The sequence below is a fragment of the Punica granatum genome, chromosome 6, assembly GCF_007655135.1.
Source record: "Punica granatum isolate Tunisia-2019 chromosome 6, ASM765513v2, whole genome shotgun sequence".
NCBI classification, from domain to species: Eukaryota; Viridiplantae; Streptophyta; class Magnoliopsida; order Myrtales; family Lythraceae; genus Punica; species Punica granatum.
Window position 1 is genome coordinate 6,116,042 of NC_045132.1, and position 23,955 is coordinate 6,139,996.

At 38.6% G+C, this 23,955-nt stretch overlaps 1 protein-coding gene and 1 long non-coding RNA gene across 2 annotated transcripts; one reads left to right on the forward strand and one right to left on the reverse strand.

Annotated features, from left to right (window-relative positions):
• Positions 1–1,408: 1,408 nt before the first annotated feature.
• LOC116211759 lies at positions 1,409–3,117 on the forward strand. The gene is made up of 2 exons (XR_004157740.1): positions 1,409–1,493; positions 1,649–3,117. It is a non-coding gene; the product is annotated as an uncharacterized LOC116211759 (long non-coding RNA).
• A 923-nt stretch (positions 3,118–4,040) lies between these two features.
• LOC116211312 (beta-galactosidase 3) lies at positions 4,041–11,188 on the reverse strand. The gene is made up of 19 exons (XM_031545633.1): positions 10,738–11,188; positions 10,543–10,638; positions 10,339–10,451; positions 10,182–10,248; positions 9,970–10,062; positions 9,731–9,874; positions 8,927–9,015; positions 8,744–8,849; positions 8,549–8,636; positions 8,216–8,334; positions 7,932–8,096; positions 7,104–7,282; positions 6,859–6,968; positions 6,659–6,768; positions 6,304–6,414; positions 6,095–6,208; positions 5,417–5,619; positions 4,850–5,186; positions 4,041–4,733 (listed from the first exon to the last, which is right to left on the reverse strand). Exons 1-19 carry the CDS (start codon positions 10,906–10,908, stop codon positions 4,584–4,586), a joined length of 2,565 nt encoding a protein of 854 aa, XP_031401493.1. The 5' UTR covers positions 10,909–11,188; the 3' UTR covers positions 4,041–4,583.
• Positions 11,189–23,955: the final 12,767 nt, after the last annotated feature.

Below are 23,955 nucleotides of genomic sequence, written 5' to 3' on the forward strand. Positions count from 1 at the left end.
TTGCTAAAACGTAAAAGAATGGTAAAGTGTGCGCTTTTCTATATAGTTTTCCTTAAATTTTTTTGATAAAAGAAAAACCTTGCCTTGCTTTTGTTTGCTTCAAAATCCATGTTATCCTACTTGGGCGAAAATTCCGGATGAAAATGGCAAAAACTCGAAGTTCGAGGACAAGACAGACAAAAAAAAAGGAAAAAAAAAAGAAGGGGGACGGAGAGGGTAGGGGTTGGGGTGGTTTAGGATAAAGATTAGAATATTCTTAAGAAAATATATACAATAATTTATATTTTAGTATATAATATATGTCATTTTGTATATAAGTAAACTTGAAATGAATTTGGTATTACATCTTAGAATTTAGAGGAGCAAATCGACGAGGTTCAAATAAAAGTCCTTTGGATTGCATTATCCACTTTATATAAGCATGGTTTAATAATAAAACGTTGTAGATCTCACCAATAACATTTTTTTTTTTCAATTATAATAGGAGGCTCATGGTCTAATATAAGGAAATGGAAATGAAATCTAAATAAAGCGGCACGGATAGTTCCACTGATGAGAATCGAACATGTAACCTCTAGATTACCAGATGAGGGTGTTAGCCACTGCACTACACCTCCTTTCTCATCTCACCAACAACATTAAATAGATCTATATGGCATGCTGTTATTCCCTATATATGGAAGCCAGTTATAATTTATTAACAACAGAACAGAGGTATGGGGAGACCCGTGCCTAATATAATACAATAAATTTTGTAGATGCAATAGAGAGAAAACATCGAAACACAGATTATCCATGAAGATGCTTGTGAGTCTGATGTTTTTAAGAGTGAGGTCGATGATGGACAATCCTCTCATGATTTTTATATGAATTGCTTATGCATACTCGTGCTACATATCCGAGCATATCAAATTCTTTGTCTTCAAAAATTAGTTTTTCTCTTCACTAACAGGCAGCATCAGCAACCCACAATGCTATGTTTTGCAATGATTTTACGGCTTCCCATTTTAATTAGTTATGTTATCACTGTTGATGTTGCTTTTCTTTAAACAGTATTGTTCGACATACGGTTATATTATGGTGTTACTAGTCAGAATAAGTAGTATAAACTCTGAAAGAAAATGAGGTTAAACCATCATACTAAATCTTTTAAATGATATGGTATAGATAATTTAACTTCAATGACTGCCATATGAAACCGGCAAACTTAGATTTACTGGACTTAGCAGACAAAAGAAAAATGTATGGTGGGTACCAGAATTTGGAAATTAGATCAATTTGCACCACAGAACTTATTATGATGGTATAGAAAGAAAAAAGGTAAGTATAGGAGGAGCAAATACATATCAATTATAAAAGTTACCAACCATGAATTGGGCATTTTCTTATAAATTGAGTCCTCCCTTAACAACCCTCCTCACCAATTTAGCCCGAGCTTTCGAAACCTTTTGTTGTGAAAGCTTTCTTGCAATCCTTTGTGCACCTCTCCCAAGGTAATTATTACCACACTATTCTCACATGAATACTTGATGTTCCTTTTTGCATATCTTGTGGTTTTTTATATTATTTTGATAGTTTTTTTTAATATTATTTTGGCATATCTTGTGTACCTCTCCTAAGGTAATTGATGCTCCTTTTTCCTCGTCAGCTCATATCCTGCAAACTAAATGGCAGTCTACATTGCTTGGTCGCAAGCAATATAGACTACCCTTCAAGCGAAGAATAAGCTCGGATACATTGAAGGTAAAGTGTCATGATTAGCGGAGGGAGAACCCTTTTATGAGTAATGGGAGACTTGCAATTCGATGCTTGTTTCATGGATCTTTAATCATCGCAACAAGGCTGCAAAGCACGGTGGCCGGAGCGAAGATTGCCCAAGTTCTTTGGGGTGATCTTAAGGAGCGCTTCCCCTAAGGTAATGAAACAAGAATTCACCAATTGTGAAGGGATATCTATCTATTAAGGCAAGAGAATCGGCCGGTCACTGATTATTATTCTGAGCTAAAGAAATTATGGCATGAATTAGACATGTTTTTCGAGTTGCCTGCTTGTACTTGTAATGCTGGTGTTTAGATTGCCGTCCAAAAGGAAAAGGAGAAGGTTTATGAGCTCTCTTATAATGTTTGGTCAAACTGGACATTCTTATTGAGGCAGACATGTTAGGCTCTCGGTCGGCTTACTTTCCCATGTAGCAACAACACCAACTCTCTCAGGACAGTGGAGATCCAATTCCAGATCCAGGCCAGTGACGTCGTCTTATTGGTCATCTACTATATCTCATTATCACTAGACCGGAACTTAGCTATTCTATCTACATTCTCTCACAGTTCTTGCAAGATCCTCGACAAGGTCATTGGGATGTAGTAATGCAAGTTCTTCGTTATCTCAAGTAGTCCCCAGGACAAGGAATCCTTCTAAGACCTGATCCACCCTCTCTTATTGCCTATTGTGATGCTGTTTGGGCCAGTTGCCTGATGACTCGGCGGTCCTTAACTGGTTACTTTGTCACTTTGGGCGGTAGTCCTATCTCTTGGAAGACCAAGAGGCAGACGACAATTTCCAAGTCTTCTATTGATGAAGAATTTCGTGCAATGGTAGCTACTGTTAGTGAACTACTATGGCTACAAAGCCTCCTTCGTTCTCTCGATATTTCTCATCCTGGTCCAATGCATCTTTTCTGCAACAATCAGGCGGCTCTCCATATCGCGTCCAACCCAGTTTTTCCCGAGCGCACCAAACACATTAAAATAGACTGTCACTTTATCCGACAGTACTTGTGCTCAGGAGCTATTACCACGTCTCATGTGTCCACGCACTTTCAGCTAGCTAATAGCACTTGGTCGTGATTGATTCTATTTTTCCTCAGCAAGTTGGGAATTAGGAATTCTCATTATCCAACTTGAGGGGAAGTATTATAGAAGGATTTTCTTTCTATCGTTTATTATGTACATACCATACATAGTCTAGCTAGCTGTATTATTGTCATAGATTTTGGTTTCCTATCTTAGGCAGCCTTGCCTTATTTTTCCTTAGACACGATGTATACATACGAGACCAGTTGATCGATACCATCACGCTTTTGCCCTAATTCAAGTTTTGATAAGTACCCATCCATCAGATGGCGCGGAAAACATACACTTGATGATTCTGAAGGCGGGCTTCCGTTGGAGAGCGGAAAAAGTCCGTCTAACCACGGGAATCTCTCCCTCGCAGGTTGCTTCCGCAACGGTGAACTATTGGCTTTTGCATGGAGACGCCTCAACATTTACTACTCCTGTTTCCTCTTCTTCGATGCCAGGAACAATGTGTTCCTGGAATAAACTCAGCTTCCTGTCCCGATCAATAATCCACGTACAGTACTCGAACTTTCCATCAATGATCATGCAGAGAACTTGTTGCGGTTGAAGGCTTGGGTGAATTCAGAGGAGAACCAGTAAATAGTTGCAGTTTTCATGATCATTGATCCTCTTTGATTTGATGTAAATGTCTCTGAATGCAGCAGTTGCATACTTCCACTAATTGATTTTGTTTTCCTATTCAGATTCGATTCGTCCTGTAATTCTTCAGTTTAACAGATCGATCATTGAGCAGCCTCAAGACTTTTGTGAGGATCCACCCAGCTTGTGTATCTTAGAGGGTTTATTATTCATATCAAAAGAGAAAATTGATTTAAGGAAGTCTGAGCATCATATCATAATCGAGAGATGATGATCCACAAGCTGGAGTAATTTGTGACAGTCCACTTCGACTTGGGTTTTAAGAGGGTTGAAGTGCGTCTTTAACCCATAATTCGACCTCTCTATATGTTACTGGAAGCCGATATTGGAGTATTGTGCTCTAGGTATTAATATTAAGCTTACCGGACTCGGAATGACTTTCCGAGAAAAAAAAGGACTCCTCACAAGGCCCGTTGCATCTTCTCAAGTTGCACTAGCAGAGGATTTTGCAGGAACAGGCAACAGAAACTGGGCAATGGAGACGGAATTGATTGATCTGTTTTCATTTCATTTAATTCAATTGACTCTGTTAAAGAGCTGCACTGACAAAGAAGACAAGCAAAAGATGTTTCATACTAGGATCCAAATCCCAACATGAACCCTGGCAGAAAAAGGGGCCTCTAATTGCAATTTCTGTGCCCCCCAACAACAAGAACATTTCATAAACACATCAACATATCACACAGAACTACAACAGATCATCAACTTCCCTAGCACCCCCCATCTCCGGTTTAAAAGCCCGGGATGGGGAGAAACTGGGATTTCCCTGAAACTTTCTTTTTCATCAGGGCTCCCCAGGAATTTGACGATTGAATGAACCTTGAAGTGATCTCTCTCTCTCTCTGTCTCTATCATTCACTAATTTACAGTACACTTCAACTAATTTAAATTAAATCTAACTTGAATAACTATTTGAGTTCCCTCCCTTGGAGCCGAAGCTTCCCTCCACGATGAATGCTCCGGCTATTCAATCTAATATTACACTATAATGATACCCTGCTTTTCTTCTCTTGTTCCTTTTTTCTTTGCATGTCATGTGTCGGTTTCATGTCAAGATGTTTCCGGGAAGTCCTTCGGTTTCCGAAGTTAACCTCTCCAGTTGGGTTGCGCAGTGGTGGTCACTGTAGGAGAGCACACTGCTTCGACCGACAATTTCTTCTGCACATTCGGGCATGGATCTTCCCCGAAGTTGCTGTTCGATATTGTTACTGTGCATCTCTGCTGCCCCATGCATTTCTGCAATCAAATTTACAGGTAGATGAGAGATTATATATAGATATTTAAGTTAAATAACATAAAACATTCAAATGTCGAAGAACTAGTTGTTGACCAAGGGAGAAAACATGCAGTACCTTCTCTAAGATGGCATATGAAGTAGGAGCATGACAAGTTCCCTGCTGGTAGCTTCCGCAGGTCCCCATCGGAGTCCCGAAGCTTGCAAATTTTATTGAAGAAATCGATTGGCCTTGGCTGCACCTCAGGTGGACCTTTGGGCTGTGGAATTCTTCTGATTTCCCGTAGCTCTCAATGTGCCAGTTCTTGATCGTGGGGTGGAACTCGGTGACTTCAGCACATACCGTGGTCACTGATCTTTTAACGATAGAGATCTTCATGGGGTTCCCTCCGAGCTCCTCGAAGATCACTAGGAGGTTGTGAGTTGGCTTCAACCAGGAGCGAGGCAAGTGGTACCTACAGAACGAAATTGTCATATGTTTAGGGGGCTGTAAAACAAGGTATCCTTTCTTTCTTCAATCATCCATGAAGAATAATGATCATACTTTCAATAAGTTCGCATTCTAATGATAAGATACAGAATTTTCTTAAAAGAACAAAAACCAGGTTACTTTCAGCATGAGTGAAGTTTTTCAGAAATCAGTGGCAAGAAGACTCTTAGAGGATATTCTATTCTCTACACTTACCATCGCTGGGTCGGTTGCCCGCATCCAAGCTGGCATTTTGGAGGCCTAAAAGTGCCCGCATAATTACAACCATCACAGTTACCAGTTGCATATGCAGTCCAATATCTCCCGATACTCTGCCCATTAATCCATATTTGACCTTTCCCCATGCCCTCCATATCTATGGCCAGTGGTTCGTCACCTTCTGGTGCGTTGAAATAAGCCTGCAGACATAGTAAGACCATAAGAATAAGTTCCAGAACCTTTACTCATCCTTCAAAGTTAAGCTTTTCGAATCCAACGGGTTCTTTAAATTTTATAATCCCATCCATAGTTGCAAAATCTAGATCCAGCCCACTGGTTAGACTGGCAAATGGGAACAAAACCCTTGGATGATTTGGCACTAAGAGCCAAATATGCAAGTGAATTATTTAAGCCAGTCCATTATGTATCACAAGCATGTTGTCCATCTTTCTTTCTTTTTTTTCCTAGATGAACCAGCATAATTCACTTTCATTAATATCTGGAGAAACTGCTGAGGTTATCGAATTAATAATTAAAAGAGGAAATTCCATCAGCCCAACTGGACATCCAATTGAGATCTATGAATCCAGGGTTTGGCCAATCTATTGCTGCATCCAATTTTGTAAACTATATTTTTTTAAAGGTTAAACTTCAAATTTCAGGCTCTGTAGGTACCTTATGCCAGGTTAAAGGCTGTTGCCTTTGTACAACTAAGGATGCCTGCATCCAATCGACTGCAGAAATGCTGTTCGGGGAGTGAAGGTTCATGGCCTCTCCTTTAAGCCCAACCTGATAAGTTCCATTAAAGTTCGTTCTTTTAGTAAATGATCTCTGAAACTAAAACAGGGTTAGTGACAAGATAAAACTGGGTAATGCCTGATTACCTGGTATGTCCATTTTGCCCAGGACAAGTCCCATTTTCCCTGGTCAAGCCCATGCAATGCTACCGGTCCAAGGATGCCTGTGTTCCACGTCTCGTAGTGCCCCCCAACATTCTGAACACGAGACAGAATCATCAGACTTGTAAATAGTTGTTACCTCACCTTATTCTGAAAAAGCTTAAGATTTTAGATCAGTTTGATAGTCTAAGAACTGAATAATAGTGGTCAAGTATTGACATTGGCTAAGAAATATATAATTCCTATTGGGCACATGGAACCGAATCTTTTGTGAAGTGATTCACAGCTTAGTGCTAGTCTGCTTTTTATTTATTAGTAAGTTATGCAAAGGAGAACTCACAGGCAATCCAACTGCTACACTTAGAAGGGCAATTCTGTTTGTGCCTGCATGGAGATTGACCTTTCCAATATATGTGAATCTCCGATTCTCCCTTGTCCCAAATGCAGAACCTATTTGAACCAATTTCTCAAAGTCAGCAATTTTCACCTAACCAAATTAACCATCAAATGATCCAATTAAAACTCAAATGGGTATTTTACCTGAGAGCTGCCCGTTCACAAAGATGTGCACCGCATGCCCCGTTGATTGAACAATGAGAGTTGGGAGTTCTCCTCCATGAAGGAATGACTCAGGAGAACCAATATCAACACTGTTGGTAACAAATAGTGCAGAAAAAGTAAGCATGCTAACTTTCCATAACCTAAACACGTCTGTTTATGAAAGAACAAAATATTCTCTTGTTAAAAGTGACTACTGACAGTCACCAGGATATCAAAACTCCCACCTGGTAATGTACCACAAGTAATCACTGGCATCCCTAGTCACATTAATCTGCTCCAAGAGACCGGTTGTGGTGAATGCAGAACTCTCGTCGAGAGAAGATATATCCTCATCATAGCTCTCCCACTGCAGCATGTCGCCATTAGTTGGCAACATCTGCAGTTGTGACGTTTGAACCCCGACCTGATAACGAAGAAGAACAACGAAACAGATTATTATAAACCAGAGATAATACCATCAATATGGAGCCACGGTGGTACTTGGAATTCCTGCCGAACAAAATGCAGGAGAAAAATCTTCTATAACTAAAATGTGGTATCACCAACAAATGAATGCAGCAATTTGAAATCTACGTTTCTCCTATGAAACCTATGAACGCTGTTATCGTGTCGCGTGATTCACACCCATCTACTAGTTGGTGACACATGCCAGTAGCCTCGAAGCACCTATATTGGACAGGGACCTTTTTGTCCAATAAGAACCAGCCGGCATTCCTGGAAAAAAGGTGCTTCTATATGAAATTAGTAAACCAGTTGATTTTCACCAAATGCAGCAGGTCAATGCCAGTTCTCCTGTTGATCATGCAGTTCTCGATTTCATCAAGTCCCATTTTCCTCAAATGATTAAGCTCCCATTCTTAAAACTGATTTTCCATGATTCTTACAAATCTTACTAGACTCACTGAAATCCCCCAATGAACCATGAGTCCATAATTTGTTAGGTATGGTAACTGGCAAGACTCTGCATACAAAGAAACGTTTTCCCAGAAAGATTCCATGATGTAGAGAAGGAATTTGATCTCATCTAATTCGAGGGTCATATAGATCTGTACCTTTGCAGTGTTAAAGACAACATTCCTGCAATCAGGAAGGATGCTGATGGACCAAGGAGGCAAGTTATAGTGCATGTTGTTGAACAACACTCTTGCAGCAGATTTTGTGTCATAGTTTGCCAGAAAAGCGGCACAATCTCCTGATTGCGTGGTATAAACGTGAGCCTGAAAATGGAGAATGTAATCAGAGAAGAGCATCCACTTTTAGAGTTCGAAACTGGAGCCTATTATTTTTCTTCTATCAGTAAAGAGTGGAAACTCAGGAATATCCAAGTGCAGCAAACCTGCTGATAGCCCCCAAGAGAAGTAACCATTGGATCGGCTGAAACTAGAGCGCGTTCGCACATTTTTACTGCCTTGTGAAGCTCTTTTAGATGGCCATACTTAGGTTGTCTTATCAAACCTACAAGAGTAATGGACTGAAGACGTTAGTGGCACTTGGAAGCTTGAAGCTCCCCAACACAAGCAAAATAGAAATTTAAGCCTTCTCCTTTTCTGCTTTTGATCTTCTGGTATGAAAATAAGGTTTTTTTCAGTGATGGCATATTTTCCAACTCGGAATTTCTATTATAACAGAAAACTATGTGGAACAAGAATTTAATGCAACGAAATCTCACCATACTCATCAATTGGGGCATCGTAATCGTAGCTGGTCGTGATGAATGGTCCTCCAGCTGAACGTCCAAAGTTGGTGCCTCCATGATACTGTTTATTTAGTCGAGAGAGGAGAAAAGATGGATCAATCTAAATTTCTTCCTTTAAAACATGTAAATTTTGTGAAAAATGTCAGACTGACTACTGAAAATACGAACCATATAGTAGTTCACAAAGGATCCTCCCTTTTGTATGAACCGGGCAACAGCAAATGCCAGATCCTGAACAGGTCTCTGGTGGATCGGGCCCCCGAACTCAGTGAACCTATGCATCACAAATTTAACGAAATGAGGAGAATGGACTTTTACTTGATTAAGTTTGCACAGGACTAATTTGCCTACCAGCCACTCCAAGCTTCTGTCCAGATAGTGGGTTTGTACTCTTTATTCGGAGAAAATGCGTCACAGTAGAAACCATTGCAAGTGTTGATCTGTTTCCATTTACCAGCAGGCAACAGCAATATCAAAGTCAATAGCCTAATTATAAGGAGCAGATTCCTCTCCTCTTAAAGTCTCCTCTCTTTGCATAAAGTATTAAAAAGGAAAATTAGATATGCACATCGGGTACTATCCAAGGCTCCATTTGTTTTATGATTCATGAGAAACTAGCCAAACGAAAATAGTTTCCTCTTTTCCTAATTCTCCAAGATCGGGTGCTACATAAATCTAACAAAAAATTTTAAGGACATCTTTCTCTTCAAAATTTGGCTACATGCCAAACTGGTTGAGTCTGACCTGGATCCTTAACATTTATTGCGTATCACAGTCTGGTTTAGAGTCTGATCTAGAGCTTCATTGGACCTATTTGTGAAACTTACACGTTTTGGGCCCCTACCATGACTCGGGTCTGAACATGCTATATAATTAATATACTTCCAACCTTCTCCCTAAAAGCTTGTCGAAACCAATTTTAGTTCAGTTGGCTAGTGGTCCAAAAATATTAAGAGGAACGACCTGAACTCGAACTTTGGTTACCTAATGTGAACCTTCATGAAGAATCTTGTAAGTTCTTTATATGCAGACCGAGACACAAGAAACATAACACCGAGAAAATGTTCTTGAAGAACAAATGAGAGATGCTTTTCCTCAAAACCAATGGAATCCAACAGATTGTGTTGAATAAGAGAGAAATTCGATAGAACTCACCACTGGATCCGGGGCATCCTCTTCCTTGCACATAATCCAGGGGACTCCAGTTCCCAACTTGACAGCCATATTTGCAGCCCAGGTCATATAATTATGCCCAGCAGCCCCAAATAATTTGCTCTGCACCCCATACTCATTCTCAATCTGCATAGAGTTCATCCATACATCTCCATATTAATCGAATCTACTTTTAGAATATGACATTAAAGGGCCAAAATTCGAAATACTCATGAGAGTACCTGAGAAAGTATAATGGGGCCACCCTGAGACTCAAACAGGTTCTCACTCTTCATCAAATTGACAATCTTCTCAGTGAAACCTTGCATTGCCTTCTGCAAACATCACTCAACAAAAAATATAACATGTCAAGAATTGTAATCATCCTAACAGTTTATTGGGGTCAATGCCCAAATCTCTGAATAGGGGAGATCAAGAGAAGGCAAGTTAGAACCTTGAAAGGCTCATTATCAGTCCTGAAGCTGATGCCTGGAACATACTTGAGCCAAACAGGGAACCCTCTGCAACCCAAAAGAGAAAAGGAGAATCAATTTGTAATGCGAAGGGCTATCTAGCTATAGGCAAAAGGGGAAATTAGCTAGTTTCAGTACCCAAAGTTCCATTCTGCACAGACGTAAGGTCCAATCCTGAGATGGGCATAGAGTCCAGCCTTCTGGATGGTCTTCACAAACCTCACCAGGTCGTACCTTCCTTCAAAATTATACTGCAGAAAAGAGACCAATTTATCCACAAACACTTAAAGAAGAAGGAACATGGAGAGAAATTTAAGGAAAGCACAGAGAAAAGCTCCATACATTGCCTGGTGAAGGCTCATGGACATTCCAAAAGACATAAGTCTCAACCACATCAAGGCCCCCTTCTTTGGCCTTCTGTATCAGATCTTCCCACATCTAACACAACACACAAACCCCATTTCTCTGACAATAAGCGAGAGGAAGAACAAAGAGAAAAGAATCAGAAAAAGCAAAATGTGGGCAATTTCTTTGTACCTCGGGGGTGCTTCTCGGGTAATGTATGGAGCCAGAGAAGAGAATCCTCCTCTTCCCATTAATCAACAGAGCCTTCCTGTCATAACTCACATTGCACAGACCCAACTCAAACACCATCACCAGAACCAACCCAAACACCAGAAAGAGCTTGGAAACCGAACAACCCCCCATCTTCTTCTCCTTCCTCTCGATTCAAGAATGTAGCTTCAGTGCAACGAAAAGGGACCCTTTTTCCTCTCGGATCTTGATCTTCAGCTCATCTGGGCCTCTATTTATTGCGCTGTCCTTTCGGTGGAGAGTGTCTGTCTCCCCGAGCTCTCCCACTCACTGAAGCCGAGAGTTCACACAAGCACAGGTGGTGGGAGCTATGGAGGTGGGGAGGGTACAAGTGTATGTATAGATATATATACAGCTAGCTGCTCTCCCTCCCTCTCCCTCCACACACGACACAAGTGTCAATGGAGCTGTGCAAGGTGGAAAAGCAGAGGAGTAAACCTGCCAAAACAGTGGAAAAGGAGAGAGACTTAACAGTAAATTAAGGATGCTTTTGATTGGACAGCCTTGATAGTGGGATTAGCGAGCAGTGACAGTGGTACTACTGGCAAGTGCGCAGCACGCGCTAGTGGAATCACGTAAAGTGCAAGTCGGATTTCCCTTTTATGTTTTGCTTCTCCTTTTTAGTTTTTCTTCTTTTTTTTATATATTATATATAATTGGAGGTCCTTTTTGTAATTATATATATATGTTTTTAATTTATGTATTGTGCTATTTTTTCGGCCTCCTGCTTTAATTATTTTGCGGGAAGAGCACGGCACATCACTCGTATAATATTTGATATTCAGTCAAGGGTTGGATATAAATAAATTGGTGCCTCCATACAGTATGTTGCGAGTAAAAATCACCGAAAATTTTATCAGTTATAGAACTCCACGTTGAAAGCTTTTTAGGAAATTTTAATTACATCAGCTAAACTATTTAAAACGTTTTTTAAAAATGACATAATGAAATTAAGATCTACGATCTTATTATAATGAAATTAAATAAAAATTCTTATTTTAAAAATGGCACGAGTAGTCTCACTCTAAAAATTAACATTGACAACCCTTTGATTATCATATCAGAGTTTGTGTCGCTGCACACTACACTCTCTAAGTTATTGTAAATCTTTTAGAAAGAAAAAAAAAACACCATGTCATGCATGCCCGCTCGTTCATATGTACTGGTGCAGTGCAATGAACGATCTGGAATGGGTGCCACCGACAGAATCAAAGAGACAATCTCGTCTCTCAGTTTAGGGCTTTGACCTGTTGACCGAGGGCGTTTGTGTACTTTCACATGGAAATAGTTCATCCAAACTTGCACATAATTATCAAGCTTATCCGGGCATATACATGGTTTTCAATGAGATAGCGAGGTGCTTTTGTCCTATTTGATAATCAGATTGTAATCCTTGTTCAGATATCGACTTCGCCCTCTCCACAAGGTGATTTTAATGAGTTTCGAATTCTTATATTACTGATAAAAATCTGCCAACCAGAAGTTCAATTCCTCATTAAATCATAGTCCAATAAAAATCCAAGAATATATATGACCCCCAATGGAATCAATGAAGGATTTAAATTAATATTATTATGAGGCTGAGGGGTATTTGGTCATTCTGATTTGAGTTAATAAGATGGCCAAATAAACTTAAGGACTGTTTTTTTTTTTTTGCTGGATATAAATCCAATGAGTTTGAATTTGTGGTAAATAAGAGCATAAATAATCACTCATCCCAAATTAAAAAATTAATAAGGTCACCTGTCAGGCCAGTTGGCTTAGATTATCTGCTTCAGACATCGTGGGGGGTTTTTCAGGATTATAAAAAATTAGTCTGACGAAATTCGAATACGAAAAAAAGAGAGTAGAAAATCGAAGAGTACGAAAAGGGGCTTGCATGTGAACTGGAAAACGAAACTTCCCACGTTCTCTCGTCACCTTTCTGGTCACAGCCACAAATCTCTCTTCCTCAGACACATTTCTGAACGCTTCGGTAAGTCTCAGAGATTCACAGGAAATTTCAGCATACATTTAGCTGTGAGTGACAGCCCACAACCTATTTGACTTTTTTTCCTTTTTCTTTTAGGTAATAAAAGCTATTAAATGACCTATTTACCGGAAAAAAAAAGCTATTAAATGACCTAAAATTATGAGAAAATTATCAAGATTGAGAGATCAACTTCATCAATCAATGTCAGAAAAAGGTCAGGAAAAGGAAATATAGATGAACTGTGTTTCTTCAGGAAAGGAAATTTTTAGTGAAGCCGTTGGAGCTCCAGTGCAATTTTATTTGTTTTGGATGTATCTTACTGGTGTCATATTCTAATTTATTTTTGCCATACGCTAATTCATAAACTCTTCAGACAGTCGACTGCATATGCGTACTGTCAGCTTCTTTGCGTACAAAATGACATAATGCAGCAGATAATTTGCATGTGCAGTCGACTGTCTGAAGATTTTATAAATCGAAGTACGACACAGATTAACTGGAGTACTACACGAATATGACATAATGATAAAATGACATTGGAGCTCCAGTGGCTTGACTGAGAATATCCCTCTTGTTGAAAGATTCTTTTTAAAAAAAAAGCTTTCTTAAAAATTGTTAATCCTCCTATATCACTAATAAATATCCTAGTTCTCCAAAAACATAAAGAGTGCGTAATATTACCCTAAAATACACATCTGATAGAATGTTATTGAATATCAATAGAAGAGCAATTCTTTTTCTCCATCGAATTCGCATGGTCGAAGCCCTCCAAATGGCACGCCGAGAGCCAAGGATTGTTACGGGCAAAAGGTCTCGGTACACGGCAAAAAGGCTGAAAATACATGTATCTATGTTACTAAAAAGACTGCATATTATTATGTGAAGTTAGAATAATATTTATGAGATTAATCAAAAACCTTTATAATGTCTCTTATCGAAAAATAATCAATCGTTCGTAAAAAGGGTCCACTATTGTGGCACAATTCTACTTTAAAAAAGAAGTTGTTTCCGATTCAATCCTTATTGATGAAACTTTTTATACTATTTTATTTCACTTTCGTTATCATTGTACAAATCTCCCTTATAACATTAAAAAAATAAAAAAAGTAGTTATTCATCTTTAAATTGTACCTAAAAAATTATACTACTGCTTCCCAATCGAATGATTATAACTTTTATTTGAAAAAAAAATACATATATATATATAACTTATAGATTGTGAGTATTACAAAATGACAAAAATCACTGAATATTTTAGCAAAGCTCTTTCCCGTACATATTACGCCTTGAGGCTTGATTAGGATTTTGTACTTGAAGTGCAATTTCGAAGAAAATTCCCCCTTAATTTTTTTTTTCTTTAAAGGTAATTCAACCCTTATAATTTTCCATCCCTTCTAAGTAGTAAATTTCGTCATATATCTCTAATTTCATGATGGGACAGAGAATGATTAGAAAAGCACAGTCAAAGCTACCTGCGACTAGCATCTAGAATTATTTTGTTAGATTTCAGCAGAATCGTCGACTGGCAGTTAAAATTAATTAATAACAAAACAAAGATAAAATAAAGGCTGCCAAACTTTAACTATTTTATTTTCCCTTTATATATTAGTTTAATCTTGCCTGCAATATTAATTTCTACTCAGTGTTCCGACACAAGGCGAAGACGTGGTACTTGAATTCGTGAATGACCGAGTGCATAGCACAATACGATGAAAATATATGAAAACGATCCTGATCTTGCACAGATCCTCAATTAGCTTATATTCATCCTAATTGAATTAATTTGTTCATAACCCTAAATTATGCGTACATACATTAGAAATTGGATACAACTAGTAATAGTACATATATTAACTTGATGATGTATTTTATTTCATGAATATCGATTGCTTTGGCAATATATGCATTATTTTATTTGTAGGAAACAACGGCCTAAAGCCAGATCTCTGATATTGCAGAGTCCCCACCAGAAGCCATGCCTGGATGTACGGAAAAAGACAATTCAATAGGAAGTGAGTATGAATAACAAGTATACATAATAAATAAACAAAGAAATAAGTCAATAAATTCGATCGACTAAAAAGGAGTTTAATCATTCGATTTTAGATTTGAAACCCTTTGAAATCATCGGAGAGTCTTTGGCGGATTACCTGCTCCGTGCATCTCTGGGGTTCATGGAGCTCTAAGGATTAGTCATGAGAAGTCTGAATATTTCAGATTAAAAAAAAAGAGGAAATAAGTTAATAAATAAATAAATATGAATATAAATATAAAATAAATAAAGAGTTAGGTCAGTGAAATTGCTCATCCCCTTCCTCTGGTTTCTTGTTAGCCTTCAACGGCGGGAAGGGCGGAGGAAAGCGAGGGAAAGGGGACCCACCCACTCGTCCCAGCAAATTTCGGTTTACTTTATTAAATACCAAAAATTTTAATTTAATTTATTTCATTCATATGGATTAACCACTTGTTCTCCTAAGTAATACTTATTTCCATGAAATATGTTATGTAGCTAGGAATTCATGGATAATATCGTCATCAAAGCGTCATAATTAACTATAGTTTGTCCAATTGAATTAGTGACCTATCTCATTTCTGTCTCTTAAAATTAAGGTGTGCAAAGCATGAACCATAGCGCAATTGCTAAACTCCTTTACTAGGAGTGAACTTAATTACTTGCAGTATAATAATCCGAAACTTCTTAAAGTATGAGCAAAGATTAGTTTTGATTAATAAATTAATAATATCTCATGATCTCACTAAAAAAAAATAACTGATGTTTCGTTCAAATTAGATAAGTATGAGGTTTATAATTCGTATTTTCTTATGATTTTGAGTTCCATTTCTACCAAGAGCGCACAAAAGTGATTCCTGCGGATCAGATCGGACCAAAGTGATGTAATTCGGGATAAATCGGAGAGGGGTTCTGGTGTCAAAGATGATGACATAGACATACCTTGAAGGCTAATGCTCTTTCAAAAAATCATCGCTGGATTTAACCCTATATATATATATATATATATATATATTGGAGTGTTTCTAAAGTTTCTCATGCCACAGCAGACTTATACTCAAAGTATTCGTGTCAATATATTTTGGTCAAAAACCATCTATTACTAACGTTCAACTCATGTCAACCCACATGTGTACTGAGTCATACTTCAATTTCAAATTACATTTTCAACTGAAGGTAATTTAGTCGATCTAGAAGATGATTTGCGGAAGTGGTTTTCTGAAAATAATTCATTTTCTTATGTATGATTTTGTGAAAATCATTTCTTGATTTTAAGACGCATTTTCATAATTCAGCCGATATAAGACAACAATAATCTTGTGAAACGGGGTGTATAGCAATGGTTGATCGAGGTTCCTCCGCCAAGGTGGTCTGATGTCATCGCGTCGATCATACCCGAGTTCATTACCGTAATTCATGGGATTTTCTCGGATCGACCCCAAGCGAAAAAGGATTTCTTGGATCGAAGTCAAGACATCAATAATAGGACGGTAGTAATTTGGCCGTTAATATCATCATTTCACCTAATGTGCATGGGATTCTCTTGGTCTGGCGATCAACGAAGTTCATTTTCGCCGTCTCTAATCATGCAAATTAACGGTAAGGTGGGGATTTAGTGCGAAAAGGCGTCATCATTTGTAGACATGAAAACTTGCCCTCATTACCGTTGGTAACGTTTACATGTTCTTGTCCTCTAAATTAAAAAAAAAAAACACCATAATTAAGCCAAACACACATCAATTATTACAAAGATAAAGAAAATAAAATGTATGAAACATCAAATGAATACAACTAATTTTGCTGGATTGGTTTTATATAAAATGGATGATTGTTTCTATTATGTGTTCCTCCTCTTTGTGTACACTTTTCTGACAAGACTTGATCATTTTATTCTATCCAATAGCGGAGAAAGTTCTTACATTATCTTACCCCGCTATATGGAATGCTGAAATACCGATTGAATTATATATTGCAGCAAATGAGTAAATATGTATTAACCACGTGCTTACAACTATAGTACTTGCCATGATAATTTAAATACAACAATTTGATTAGTTCTTCCTTTCATGAGATATAGGATCACGTAAGATTCCTCTACTAGAGAGTCCGACTGATCGTAAATGTGTGTTTGGTGGGGTGGAATATTGGAGGGATTTGGAGGGGAAGAAGTCGTATTCACTTAATCGTTTTGAAATTATTTCTAGCCAATGGAGGAAGGGATAGGTGTGATAATCTCATCAACATGAACCTGTTTTAATTGTTTAGTTAATAGTTGTTTTAGAATTGATTTAATACCTGGAAATGCAGAAAATATATATTAACTCATACTTTCATTGTCCTTAATACAAGGAAGAGCCTTTTGTGCTTTGTCCAAAAAATAAATAATTCCAAATTCTTGGGTGCATATTTTGGGTTTTTCACAACAGACATAACTAATCTGGACCCTCAAATCCCTCTCAATCTAATATGGACTATCCATTTTTGTAAGTTTTAAATTTTAAAAATACTCTTGAAAAATCACGATATGATCCTTTTATTATATTAAATGTGATTTTCGGCCACAATTTTTTTTGTCTGGTGAAAACATCTTATCCACTGTAACTTAACTTCTTTTTGTGAAATCGGTAGTGTACAGTTCGTGGGATGTAACTTAACTTAACACGGAAAGAAAACGATTATTGGAAGCCAGCTTCTCCCCACCAGCAACTGACAAACTCAAAGATCGAAAATTCCCCTTCCTAGACCCAATTCATCACTGTCACCTCAAGAGGATCAAAGCAAGTAACTATACGATAATTAGTATGGAAAACATAAACACTTGATGTGATAAATAATAACTTAACCTCTCTAACAACGCTGGGTCTTTGTTATTTTGCTGCTAATATCGGGTAAAAATGTATAAGATGACCCGCTCGAATCAACCCGTGTAGAGATGGGTCAGGGGAGAGAGGAGAATGAGAGACTGAAAATGCACTTGGAGCGTATAATGAGAGATTACAAGGCACTGCAAATGCAGTTCTTGGACAACGTTAAGCAAGAAATGGGAAGCAACAGCTGTGGTTTATCCCCATGCCAGTGATCATCAAGAACTTGAAGAGTCGGACCATCTCCCTTAGCCTCGGACAGGTTTCCAGTTCTTCCTCGGTAGGAAAGGATGACATAAGAAAGTTGTCATCTCCAGAGAATTAATAAAATCAATTAACATTAGCAAGGGTTGGCACTTTCTTTGGATTGCAAGTTCGAGTCGGCTAAGTCAGGAAAAGTGGAATCACTGGCAATTTGTAACATTCTTGAAGGTTTATAAGAAAAAAATAATAAAGTAAAGAATGAAAATACTAAAAAAGATATTATGTATAATGAACAGTTTATGTAAAATAGAAGGGAATCTAAGGGCTCATATTTATTTTGTACGGTAGGAAAGATTTTAAAATCCGCACCGAGGAAGCAGTCATATTTTTTTAACAAAAGCTGGACCGGAAAATGGAAGAGAGAAGGAGCAGTGGAGAAGTCAATGACGGGGCGTTTGGTTGGGGGAGTCGAAATTCTTTTTTTAGTAAGAAGGGGACAGTGGGAATTCAAATTATACTCATCAATTATTCCAATCCTTGGCTACTCTTTATGGGTCAGGATTGCAATTCCAATTGCCCCTCATTCCCCCTACATTCGGATTTGTGAATCGCTCCCACCCCCCACCCTCCCCACAAAAACAAGCCAAAACTCTAATTCATAATTTCTTTTAATGGTTACAAGTTGCATAAATATGAGTGTAATACAATAAAATAGAAATCATAGTATCTAATTGTTTCGTGTAAAATCACGCAATCCTACTTTCGGCACGTGCACTTGGCAGATCTCTCATGAGATTAGAGTTGCCAGGCATGTCAGAACACAGTCCCAAGAATTGGTATCGAAACCACCAGCTGATCTCACTGTGCTAGAGCATTGCGTCACGACCCGAAATTCTGAAAGTTTAGTAGGTAGCTAGGCTGAGGAGATATGTCAATGATGATGTTCAAATGACTACACGGCTTGAGGATTTAGCCATTAGGATTCTCCCAAATACGAGTGAGTACTAACGATAGGATGATGTTAAGAGATGGCTAGAAGCTGATCTTGAATCTAGTAGCTCACGGTCGAGATTGGCTCGTGGGAGAGTCGCGTGGCTTTGCGACTGAATTAGCCGAAAGTTGAATGAAGCATTGGGTCCGGCTAGTAGGAGCCGAAAAGGATGAGTTGAGGCCCAAACCTTAGCCCATATAAACCTCCTTGATCAGGAACCAAGTAAGGTAGAAGGGATATGTCGACGGATCGACGGGATTGCCTTGAAAGGCTATTGCATGATAAGGAAAGGGTACATGAAAAGTAAATATGTAAGGTGCGTGCACGATAAGTAAAGATAAAGATAAAGACAAAGGTACGTGACGTAGAGTTGTTTTGTCATTGATGTCGAGACTTGTATAACAATAGACGGGTTTAGGCTAACACATGAGTCGCGCCCAGGACTATGAAAAGGGGAAATAAACCACTAAACTGAGCAACTACCTAACCATAGGACCATGTAAACAATATTATCCACTTATTGCCTAAAACACTAAACTAATGAAAGAAATAAACATCTAGCTAACACTTGAAAAATAATTCTTCATTATTCGTGACTAAGCAAGGACAAAGACTAAAAGAAAGAAAATAAAATAAGGGGGGAAGTCCATATGCAACACGTCCATATAATCTTCAACAATGCAATCTTCCATATGTTATCATACATGTCTCCTTTGCTTCTAATTTGGCTCCATGGACGCATCATGTATGCAATCTTCTCCACTTTGGCAATATATGGACGCCTTCTTGAATGGGAATTCTCTACTATCTTGGGCTCTTTGGAATATTCTCATTCCATCTTAAAATCGAATTCATATGGAAATTTCCAATAATAATCACTCAATCATTGTATGTGTACAAGAATTCCTCCACGTTCGTTCTCACCTATACTTGAAAATAATCCACAATTTCCTTCCATGAGCTAACCATCCATTTCACGGCAGTTCGGGTCGGGTGTTGTCGCGACTTTGCATCGATTTCATCGCGGGCTTCGATCATGGGCCACTCCTAGTTGGGCTGGTCTCATGGGCTTTATACGTCTTGACCCCATTTACTGCGGAGTGCGAAAAATGAGTGTAAATAATACCCCAACATATCTAGACGTGGGAGAGTATTGAGCAAGGCTGGACAAGTAATTATAATTTGCCGCACGAACCTAACTTGAACCATGTGAAAGTCTTGCTTTCAATGGTTGTAGCTCAGTTGTCAGCAACATGTTTTGGTCCACTAGCTCCTCCAGGACTCTAGGAGGAAGCGGCCCGGCAGACTCCGAGTCACCATTCATAAGCCATGTCAATAAGGTCAAACTGACGACCTTGGAGAACGGTAACGTAGGAGGTCTCGAGAATGCCCTCACAGATCTCGGAGAACAATCGGAGAGTCCAAATGATACGTGATCTCGAGCAGGCAGAAGTAGACTCCAACAACACTATTCATCACTCGATCACCGAACCTTTTGAAGATATCAAATATTAGGCTCTGAAAATCCCCCATGGTGCTAAAATGATGAGGAACCTCTCTGAGTACATTCTGTAGATCATCTTCTTGAGCCATAGGACATTTGAGTAATTGCAAATGGCTTCCAGCGAGGTTCCCGAGTCGCTGACTCATTAGGCGATTCATGAGCACCTGAGGTCAGGCTCGACCAGTCCAAGGGGGCCAAGACCCTGGAGTACTCTTTAGATCGCTCTTCGGAAACCGTCCACACCTCACGAGTGACTCTCGAGTGGAAAAAGGGGTTATTTCAATGAGGCTCCCAAGCCGCCGACTCATTAGGCAAAACGTTAACACCCGATGTCAAATTCGGCCAATCCTAGGGATTCTCAGGACCATTGAGCACTCTTTAGACCGCTTTCCGGAAATCATCTTCACCTCACAAGTGATTCCTTAGTGGAAAAAAGGGGCTCTTCTAGTGAGGCTCCCGAGTCGCTGGCTCATCAGGCCAATTGTTAATATTCGAAATCAAGCTCAGCCAACCCCGGGGGTTCGCATGACCAAGGAGGTTTCTTCAATTTCTGGAGATCGTTTACACCTCTCCAAGCTCTTGAGTAATCATAGCTGGTTTCCAATAGGTTGCCAAGGTCACCTAATAATCGGTTTATCAGAAGGTGTCCAATATGGGGTTCTAAAGATCCACCATGCGGCCAAATAGATGGGGAGCCCATCCGAGCACATTTTATAGTTCGTCTTCTCGAGTCAATGGATTCCCGAAGTGATCACTATTCCCAACCTACCCCTTGAAGCCCGCTTTAGCACAGGATCATCCTGACAAGCCCCGAGCACTTCCGAGACCATCCAGGAACCTTCAACAAGACCTTAATCCATAAAAACTACATTCAACCTCAGTCAACCCTGGGTCAAGCCCAAGTCAACAAAAGTCAATAGATTGACTCCGACAGCAAAAGATACAAAAATGATTGGAACAAGGTCATGACAAGCAGGGAGTTAACCAAAGTAGTTAACTTAGCTTTGAACTTCCAAATGGGTCGAAAACGATCCCCGAGCACCCACAGCTCCCGGCTCAACGGAATATCCGAAGACTATCAATATTTGACTCTAAAAATTCCTTTCCTCGCCAATATCAATAACACGTCATCCATTCGTTCTCATAAAATCGGATGCGCTTTCGATTGGAACCCGAACATTCCGACTCCCTTTTCTTTTCTTCTACTTTTATTATCTACCCATCACATCATTTCTTCCTCTCTCTCATTTCCCATCTTCACTTTCCATACACCTATATACCACCCTACACATCAGAGAAGCAAGCAAAGTAGAAGAAGCTTTGCTAGAAGCAAGAGGAGGAAGCAGAGCTGTCTACGAAGCGGTAGCCTCCCCCGACCGACTAAAATACAACAGTTGCGACCTACTTTGATTCAAAAGAAAGGTGAAGGCTTTGGCGACAAGCAAACGACTTTCTATCATAGTTGCAAGGGTTCCAAACCTTAACTACAACCTTAAGTACCAAAGGCTGCTTTGGTTGGTTTCATAAGGGGGTTGTTCCCTACAAGCTATCAGCGCTGTCAACGATTGAATGGCAATAAGAGTTGTCGACGTTCAATCTCTAAGGCGGGTTTCCGCTGAGAACGGAATAGTGTTCGTGTCCAAAGGTGACCAACGCTCTAGCTTCTAGAGTTCGCTGCTTTTCCCAGGCTGGAGAAGGGCTCGCCTTTGTTTGATATGTTCATTCAGTACTAATACAAAGAACAACTACACCTGAGACAATTCACAACTTTTAGCAATTTGTTTTGTATGAATGATTCACATCTTAACGTGATTCTACCTTAAACCTTTCTATAAGAAAGGTTTGGAAACAAGTGAAAAATTAACTTGTCGGAGAGGTTAATTTATTAATTACATTACCTTCTAATCTAACGGCTATACTTTTCAAATGAAATCATATGAATGACATAGATCGTTTGACGAAATTCATCTTTTTCCATTTTGAGGTGGTAATGATAATGAAGCATGCATTGGGATTGGGAGACTGATTTGAAAATCTTATATCATTCTATTTCACCAAATGAATGAAGAAAAATAGATGTAAGACCAAAAACTCAAAGAAGCTTTTCATATCTCATTATGCTACACCCTTTTCAATAATACTATACATTTGAACTGAAGTATTTAAACATTTAAAAAAAGAACACGACACAATATTACTAAAATAATAAATTTTATCACCATAATATTGTCATGCTAGAATTTCCGTCACTAAGGATATAACTCCGCATGAAGAATTGAGGATACGGTTTGGGGCTAGCTCAGCCTCGCCGGAATGCAAGGCAAGGTTTGTCGACCCTTTTATTGAAATGGGAATAAGAGTAACCTATGATAATAGAAAGTAAAGAAATAAAAAAAAAAGTATGGAAAATTTCTCCCATAAGAATATAATTGAACCCGTATCTCTCGAATTCGATTTGAGGATGAATATTATTGTACTAAACTCTATTTTATTTTTGGTCACGCCTAAGGAAGAATTAAGAATAACGATTTTTATTGTGGCTGAAGAAGAGTGTCTCTTACAATTCATCTCACTCACGTCTTTCCCTTTTTCTATAGTCTTCACGCATGCATCTCACTTTGAAAGGCCATATGTACGCCCAATGCTTGGGTTGAGTCACGCAATATTCAATCGATTGCCATGGACCAAACATTTATTCTATAAGAGTTTTAGGTTTTGTACAAAAAGTTTTTGTACAAAATCCAAACTCTTGTATAAAAAGAATTTTTATTTTATATTTTAGACAGTCGACTGAATATTCAGTAATTAGTCCCAATAATTTTTCATGCATGTACCTTTTGTGTATCTCACTCCAATCCGTACCTCACACCAATGAAACCAATCTCCAACCCATCTTTTAGTGGAGCCGACCCGATAACAGCCACATCTCCGTATATCTACCGCATTAAATTGTCCCCAAAGAACTATTCATATAACGTTTTTATTCTCACCTTGATCCAACATTCCAAGGACTACGTACATTAACATATTTGCAAGGTGCAGTCCCATTTTTGTCTAAAATGTGCGTTACCTGATGGCTGGGACATTACTTGGAAACGGTGAAGAAGGGCTCCACAAACGATTATACAATAGGAATGTGCAAATTTAGCCTCGACTGTTGAATGAGACAATTGTGATTAATTTCTGTTAGACGTAGTATTTTCGCACAGCCTAACATATACGGTTAGGTAGTGGTCACTCTTAGTAGCTTTCATGTTTTTTACATAAACTATAAGGTTCTATTCCAATATATCTAGCAATCTTATACCTTTTTTTTTACGATAGTTCAATTTCTGTGAACATTAGTTCTTTTCTCATCTTTGCTCTTCGCTCAATCCGTGGATTTCTTAAGCTCTTTTGGTTTTTTTTTTATCCTTTTCGTAAATGAATGTCATTAAAAGTTTATTGACTCATTTTCAATTGTTTATGATATATGAAAGTCCCCTAGTAAATTCTTGTTTTCGCCCCATCCTATTGACTACGACTAGATTTTCCTCGGATGTTAATTTATTCTGATCAAGAAGTACTTACAGTAATAAAGAAGAAATAGTGATTTTGAACAACAACGAAATGCCC

What these genes read in the sequence shown, in the direction of transcription:
- LOC116211312 (XM_031545633.1), bottom strand. Translation starts at nt 10,908, where the DNA reads ATGGGGGGTTGTTCGGTTTCCAAGCTCTTTCTGGTGTTTGGGTTGGTT. An exon ending in TGTGCAGAATGGAACTTTGG is followed by an intron (nt 10,249 to 10,338) that starts GTACTGAAACTA and finishes TTTGGGTTGCAG; the next exon opens with AGGGTTCCCTGTTTGGCTCA. An exon ending in CCTTTGTGAACTACTATATG is followed by an intron (nt 8,637 to 8,743) that starts GTTCGTATTTTC and finishes CTAAATAAACAG; the next exon opens with TATCATGGAGGCACCAACTT.